We start from the raw sequence: 8099 nt of genomic DNA on the forward strand, positions 1-8099 counted from the left end.
GTGAATGGGTCTGGTTGTGTGCGTTTGGTGCAGAGCTCCACACCATTGCACTCACACACACACACAATGGGAACACACTTGTTAGGATTTAGCATTGCATCGTTATTCATGTGGTCTGCAGCGATTTTCCTGTGTTTCTTTTTATGTGTAGTTCGTCCCCAGGATCATTCTGTATTTTTCTGTCTTGTTTTGTCCTCTTTAAGGGCAACAGTCGAGTGTTGGTGTGATCGGGGGGAGGGGGGTTAAAGGGGGACAGGGACTTACAAGCACACCCTGAGCAAGCTGAGCATTCTGTCACTTGCCTCGGTTACAAGATAATCACTTGTTGCCCTCTTAAAGTGTCAAGATAAAACACTGCAGCCGGCATTTGTGCTCAGACACCTCGCGTTCGGGCCGGCCACAGCTAAAGAGCTGCTGCAATCACACACCTTGCTTGAAATAGGGCCCCCCCGATTCAAACATAGACTCCCCTCTCGGGGGGGGCGATGCTCGATGCACCAAGCTCCTCAAACTACTCCTAGAGCAACCTGGCAGCATCTTTAATGCATTCATGGATGTTTCTCTGCTTTCTGCTTTTTCTGTGTGTCTCTCGAATAGCTTGGACTGCGCCCAGGCTGTCTCTCTGTGTGCTTCTGCCAGTCTGTCTGTCTGCCCTGTCTGTCCGCCTGCCAGTGTGCCCGCCTGTCTGCAGGGTGTTCCTTCTCTGGGATGCCTGTCACGTCGCACTGCCCTTTGCTTTGGAGCATCCGTGTCAACAACCCGGTGGTCCTGAGCGGCCCCCGCCCCTCTGACGCCGTCCCGCCACTGATCTGAGCCCGCGTTCGCATATTGCCCCCCCGCCCCCCCCCCCATCTCCTCCTCTCCATTCTTCCCCCAGCTTGTCCACGATCAAATAGAGTCGCGGTTCGAGAGGGTTGACACAGGGAGAGTGAGAGAGAGAGAGAGAGAGAGAGAGAGAGAGAGAGAGAGAGAGAGAGAGAGAGAGAGGACAGCGGCATGACAGACAAGTGTCCTGCTGGCGTCTCTGTTGAAGGTTACCATGATGTTCTCTCTCTCCTGTGTGTCCGGGTTCTTTTCCTTTTTTTCTCCCGTTATTGAAAGTAGATTTCCGAACTCCATGGAGGTGGGGGCCTCTCGAAGTTTATAGCAGAACTTTTGAAACTCGTCAGGATTTTAGTACTGCTGGATCGCTGCTAATATTAGGGCTTATCAGCCCCATCACGCCCCCGTGGAGGAACACATGGGAGGCTGTGATTAAATCCCACGATGTCGGCCATGGAGAATGTTCTTTCTCTAAACGTTCCTCCACTTGCCTTCACATTGGCTCGGGTATAATTGATGTTATAAAATACAACTTTTGAAGCATTCACGCGGAAGAACAGAGAGAGAGAGAGAGAGAGAGAGAGAGAGAGAGAGAGAGAGAGAGAGAGAGAGAGAGAGAGAGACTCTTGAGTACCTTTGAAATTGCGTACGGCAGATGCACGGCACGATAAACAGACATTTCAGCACGGCTATGAATAACACCAGAGGAGAATGTTTCAACTTGTCTTCTTTAACATGTAATTACTACACAGTCAAAAGGAGAATAGGAGAGGCACACATGTGAGGTTGGCTACTGCACACTGTTAACCATCCAATCCTGTGAAGAAAATGTTTACGAATCCAAAGTTGTACTTTAAACAGATAGTCTTTGAATGTGTGTGTGTGTGTGTGTGTGTGTGTGTGTGTGTGTGTGTGTGTTTGTGAACAGAGTCTCTGAATGAGTGTGTGTGTGTGTGTGTGTGTGTGTGTGTGTGTGTGTGTGTGTGTATGTGCATGTGCGTGCATGTGTGTGCATGTGTGCGTGTGTGTGTGGCGGTGACTTAACATGGGCAACATGGGCCTCCTCCTCTGGGAAGATGACAGAGTCAGAGGGGGCGCAGCTGAGACAGCTTGGTTCCACAGATGCATTAGAGAACACGGCACCGTCAGGTCATCCCACGTGAGGCTGGCACTCCGATCGCTTACATCACTGAAGCACAGACGTGACTATATCATTTGTGTTGAAATTGTAAATAATTGTACCTGAAGAAAATAGTTTTGTTTTTAGATTTTTTTTCACTTTGCATTGTTTAGCTTTGGTTTATTGTTAAAATGAAAGAATATATGTACGACACAATGGACGCATTTGGTTTACAAATTTTAGGTTTAACCCTCCCCCCCCTCCTTGTTATTTTCTCTGGTGTAGCATTTAGAGCGGATGGCTGAATATAGGCGTATTGATTTATTGACCGACTTAACGCAGTCCACCTAGCCTGTCGAATATAATGATCCCGCTTGGTAGCAGCATCGGCCCACGAGATATATCGTATTCTCTGCAGTTCTCAGCAGAGTGTAAACAGGACATGCCGTTTAAGATGGTCAGGGGTTAACAGGGTCGATGGCTAAAAGGACTAGTGATAAAAGCTTTGGAAATTGAGTGCCTGGACTCATTGTTACCCTGGAAAACCAATTCAATGTTCAATGAAGTCCATACCTGCAGCTTTTTAGTAGGAGGCCGGCATTGATTCAAACTACTAAAACACATTGATGTTATGCGCAGAGAAAATGTGGATTGCTGATTGATGATCATGGTTTTTGTTTGCTGTGAACAGAATATCGGATACATAACATCGGAGATAAAGGTGATCTTTTGACATTAAGGTGTGGTCAATTCATATTTCTAACCCCAACAGGTGTTGAGCTGCAGCTGAAGATGGCAGGAGACTCCCGAGTCCTTATGGACCGCGATATGGAGATTGGAGTCACACCGGGACAGGTAAACCCACTTTGCATAATCACATTATCATATTCATTGGCAGGTGATACACTTTAGCAGTGCATTAGTATCAAGAGAATCTCTCTCTCATGAGAATGAGAGAGAGATAGAGAGCACCAGAGAGTGGGGAGAGATGGGGAGGGTGTAAGAGCGAAGTGAGCATTCCTGAGTGAGGAAACAGGCGTGTGTTACGGTGCGATCGGAAAGAGAGGCGGCGAGGTCAAGAGAAATGAAAGTCGGCGGAGCAACGCAGTGGATGAGTTAGCAGGCAAATATACTTAGGAGGGGGAAAGATTGTGGAAGATAGCCATTAGATTCTTTTTCCCTTCCATGGTTGAAATTCATCAACGCAACGCCAAGTAGGGAAATGGATGCCTGGCCATACTCACTCTGGGAAACACGGGTGTGAGCTGTAAGACAAGGGAATTGGGCCGGCCCGGGAGAGGGCATTTGTGAAGATGCTTATCTTTACAACTTCCAATAATGGATGGTGGCATTGCAATGGTTATTTGTCCCGGTTCCCTGACTTGATTAGGTTCTGAGAGTGGTCAAGAAAGCTGAATAAGAGAAAGTGGAAAAAAAAACCTCAGCTGCCCTACAGGAAGAGCTAATGAATGAGTTTATTGAGCATCACCCCCCAGGGAGTGTATTGACTGCAATGGGGGGGGGGGGGGACAGCGATTGGCTTGCACTGTAGATGACAGCTTCATCTATCACTCAAATAGCCACTTCTTTAACAACAACTCTATGTGGGAAATAGAAAAAAAAGAAAGCAATTTTTTGGCAGGGGGTTATGCCATTCTTGATTAATAAAGCACAGAGTGATGGTTAACATTATTCTGTTCAAGAATCTCTTTCATATGAAAGTGTATGGATTTATTGGCGACTGCAGAATGAGGGTTTTTGGGGTCTGGTTTAATGCAATGTCCCTCAGCTATTGACCTGGTACCGATGCCCTGTCACCAGGTGGCTAATTACTACACTGGTCAATGCACTCGTAAGTGTGGCCGGGTTCTGTCTATGAGATCTACAGAGAATAATACTGTATATTTGGTCTTGGCTTAAGAGACAGGACCACCATAAATGCATCCAGTGCTGCTAATGGACCAATGGAAAACTATCTTCAAGATCAATGCTTGGTATCATAGGATCACGTTTCCTCCTGAACAAAGAGATGCGTGCCATAGATGTAACCCGAAGCCTCTTAAGCCTGGACAACGCATGTTCTTTAAAAAGAGGAGGGAAAAACATTGTCGGACGGTGACAGGACACAGTGAGTGTTTGTGCGTTCATCTGGAACGCATCCACACTCGTTTCTCTGGAGACGCTGCAGAACCGCAGGTGTCCGATTAGCACCTTGAGATTCAGAAGGCTCAAAATGCTTTTCTCTCCTGCTTCAACACAAGCCTGCTTTCCAATTAACAACTCAGGACTCAGACATGTGGTGCCAGCATGTCCTTGGTCTCTTTGAAAGAAATGCCCTTCAATTTGTGTGTGTCTGTGTGTGTGTGTTTAACCTGCATTGTGTCTTATGTCTGCCTCTGTTCATATCTGCGTGCATGCAAATATGTATGTGTATTTCAATATTTTTGTAACTGATCACAGACAATCTGCATTTGCAACCTCTGCAATCGTTTACCTTCCTGTATATGTGTGAATATGGAAGAGGCGTGTGGAGGGGAGTGTGTGTGTGTGTGTGTGTGTGTGTGTGTGTGTGTGTCTGTGTGTGTGTGTGTGTGTGTGTGTGTGTGCATGACGTTTACTCACACTGGGTGTGTCTGGGGCCTACGTCAGTCTTCTCTCGGGCCCTGCATGGGGAGGGGGGACCTCACGGGAGGGGAAGGCTACAAAGGGTCTGTTCCTGTTCCTCTTCCTATCCAGGCCTGCCAAATGTTTCATAGGGGACGCAGGCAGGGGAACGCTGGGCAACGGGAGGAAGGCGAGGCACAGCTGTGGAGCCAGATCGCCGGGCTGGAGCGAGGCCAACACAGACACAAGGACCTGGGTGTCCTTATGTTCTTGTTCTGCCCTTGCCCTATCTCGCACGCCCTCTCGATATATCTATCCGTCCCGCTCACTCTCTCTATCTCACTCGTTCTCTCTCCACACACTAGCAGACGCACACTGGCAGACGCACACTGGCAGACACACACCCACACGCGTGCAGAAACATTCTGGGCCCAGTACGGTGGGAGATTCTATCGCCGACTTTATTTGATTTTTGGCCGCATGATCTACTCTGCTTCCCGACTGACGGAGCAGAAAAGAAGAGAAAAACATCTGAAGCCCCTCACGCCTTATTAGTGGCTATGCTGTAGGGTGATATTCACTGTGAAAGGCTGTAGCCCGTTTAGGAGTGTGATTTTTTATTATCAAAGAGCAAGGGCTCAATGGGACTCAAATGAGGGAATCAGAAACCATGTGCGTGGAGAGCTAAAAGGTCAAATCAATTTAAATTATATGTTGAGTGTTCTTGGGAGCATTGAAATTCCCTTTATAAATTCAAGTTCATATTATTATTATTACTATTATTATTATTATTATTATTATTATTTTTGGATATAACCAAGAAGCGGATGCAAAGGAGGATTTGCCAAGCACTCCTCATGTCTTTTTTGTCTCTCCATGTTTGTCTGTGTGTCGTTCATCCTTTCCCATCCTCAGGTGAAGAAGCTCCCCAAACACCTGAGGGAGGCGCAGATCTCCACCGAGCGCACCCACCTCATCTCCGACCCCGTCAAGAAGCCCCGCCAGCGCTACGTGCAGAAGGACGGCAAGTGCAACGTCCACCACGGTAACGTGCAAGAGACCTACCGTTACCTCAGCGACCTGTTCACCACCCTGGTGGACCTCCGCTGGCGTTTTAGCCTGCTCATCTTCACCCTGGTGTACGTGGTCAACTGGCTGTTCTTCGGCCTGCTGTGGTGGCTGATCGCGCTCATCCGTGGCGACCTGTGGCACTCCGACGAGGAGGGCTGGACCCCCTGCGTGGAGAACCTCAACAGCTTTGTCTCGGCCTTCCTGTTCTCCATCGAGACCGAGACCACCATCGGCTACGGCTACCGCGTCATCACCGAGAAGTGCCCTGAGGGCATTATCCTGCTGCTGATCCAGGCCATCCTGGGCTCCATCGTCAACGCCATGATGGTGGGCTGCATGTTCGTCAAGATCTCCCAGCCTAAGAACCGTGCCGAGACGCTCATGTTCTCACACAAGGCCGTGATCTCGGTGCGGGACAACAAGATGTGTCTGATGTTCCGCGTGGGGGACCTGAGGAACTCTCACATCGTGGAGGCGTCCATCCGCGCCAAGCTCATCCGCTCGCAGCAGACCAAGGAGGGGGAGTTCATCCCGCTCAACCAGACGGACATCAACATCGGCTTCGACACGGGCGACGACCGGCTGTTCCTGGTGTCCCCGCTCATCATCTCCCACGAGATCAACGAAAAGAGCCCATTCTGGGAAATGACCCAGGCTCAGATCGAGAAGGAGGAGTTTGAGATTGTGGTGATCCTGGAAGGCATGGTGGAAGCCACAGGTACGTAAAGGGGTGGTGATGGGGGGGGGGGGGGGGGGGGTAGGAGGGTGGAGAGATGGATGGATGGATGGATGGGTGGATGGACATATTGATGGATGGATGGATGGAGGACGGATGGATTGGAGTTACGGAAGACACCATAAAGTAAGACCACAGTGGGTATGGATAGAATGAGAAAAAGATTTGAATAAAATACATTAGTAAGTATTAAGTATTCAGTATTAAGAAGAACTACTACATGAGTAACAAATCCCTGTTGATAAATGAAAGCAACATTACAGCAACAAAGATGCGATACAGAAGGTAGCGTGTAATGTGGGCAGGTCTGCGTCTTTTATCACCTAGTTATAACTGTTTGGACATCAGAGATGTCTCTTTGATCTTGTTTGTTCCAAAATGAGCGATGTTTATACCCACACTGCTGGTCGATGTTCTAAAAGGTCAAGTAGTGATAAACAAACAAGGTCGAGTAGTGGGATTCTGCAAATGTTCCAGGAAACATTTCCATGTATAAACAGCAGCGAGAATGAACAAGATGTCCTTGATTCGCAAAGGCCTCGAGGGATTTTTCCAAATGGAATTCATTCATAAGATCCCCAGCTAATGTCGTGGCATCCTTTAGAGAGCATGTTAGAAATATCGATCTTCCTATTTTTCATGGTAAATTAGAGAATAGGGACTGCTTTACAGTAGGATGTGCCACTACTAATTGCCTATTTGCTGTCGCAATATATTTCCTGTGGGGGATTAGCTTGCTCAGGTGAACAAGCAGCAGCGTCATTGTTTATTGGCTTTTGTTCAAGGCCCGATTATCATGCGCATTTGAAATACAATGCATTATACATATCTGCTTTATGGGACATGATCATCTTTTTTTTTCAAAGGATACGAATAGCCTTGCTGCGTCATTAGCCATATTTCTAATCCATCGAAATCCATAGAGTATTTATTTAATATTCTTATTTATTTCCTAACCCCTTAGCTATCTACACATCTGAGCATTTCTGCTCTACTAATCCGATTGATTTGGCTCCTTGTTTTTCCATTCATCCAAGCCCTACTTTTCTTTTACTCAGCACCAGCAGTCATTGCGCTCTGAGTGTGCACATACACATACATTTACTAACACACACTCCCCCCCCCCCCCACACACACACACGCACACACACACACACACACACACCGTTGGATGCTTATTGACTGAGGAATTAAACCACTTTCCGCTTGACCAAAGGAAATGCCAGCGTGCGTGGGTTAAGGCGTCACAATCTCCAACCGCTGCGGTGAACAACTGTGACCCTCTGTAACAGAGAGAGAGCGATAGATCCAATAACAGGGCCACTCTCCTCCTCCTCCTCCTCCTGCTCCTCCTCCCATGGGGAGGTGGGCAGAGAGCTTTCTGGGAGCCTGATGCAGCTCTGATTCACACTGGAGGATTTTAATCTGAAACACATGCAAATCAATAGGCACGAGGGAACCTCTAAGGCTTCTCCTTGTGGCTAATGATGTTGATCCTGTGGACTTTGTTTAAATTACAAGCCAAAGTGCTACATCACTTCCCAGTGCAGTGGACTTAATCACAATTCCCCATTGACAAGCAGGACCACTGTCCACCTGATCTAGTTGAAGAAAAGGCATTGTGGCAGGTACATTGCGGAGATATCAATATTAAATTCTAGGTTACAGGCAACATTAAAATAATAATCCAGACTTTACTTAGCTCTCACTTTAACTGGCTCTGCAACTGTGTGAGCATAGCTCAGC

General features: G+C 47.6%; 1 protein-coding gene across 1 annotated transcript; it reads left to right on the plus strand.

Moving 5' to 3' along the window:
- Window positions 1–2734: 2734 nt before the first annotated feature.
- On the plus strand, window positions 2735–6335 carry LOC311374876 (G protein-activated inward rectifier potassium channel 4-like; the record flags this gene model as incomplete). Its single annotated transcript, XM_084490626.1, has 2 exons — window positions 2735–2797; window positions 5462–6335. Coding segments are annotated over 2 exons (937 nt in total), but the record flags the coding sequence as incomplete, so codon positions are not given.
- Between the last annotated feature and the right edge of the window lie 1764 nt (window positions 6336–8099).

This window comes from Micromesistius poutassou (genome assembly GCF_964030765.1).
Source record: "Micromesistius poutassou genome assembly, contig: SCAFFOLD_6362, whole genome shotgun sequence".
Taxonomy (NCBI): domain Eukaryota; kingdom Metazoa; phylum Chordata; class Actinopteri; order Gadiformes; family Gadidae; genus Micromesistius; species Micromesistius poutassou.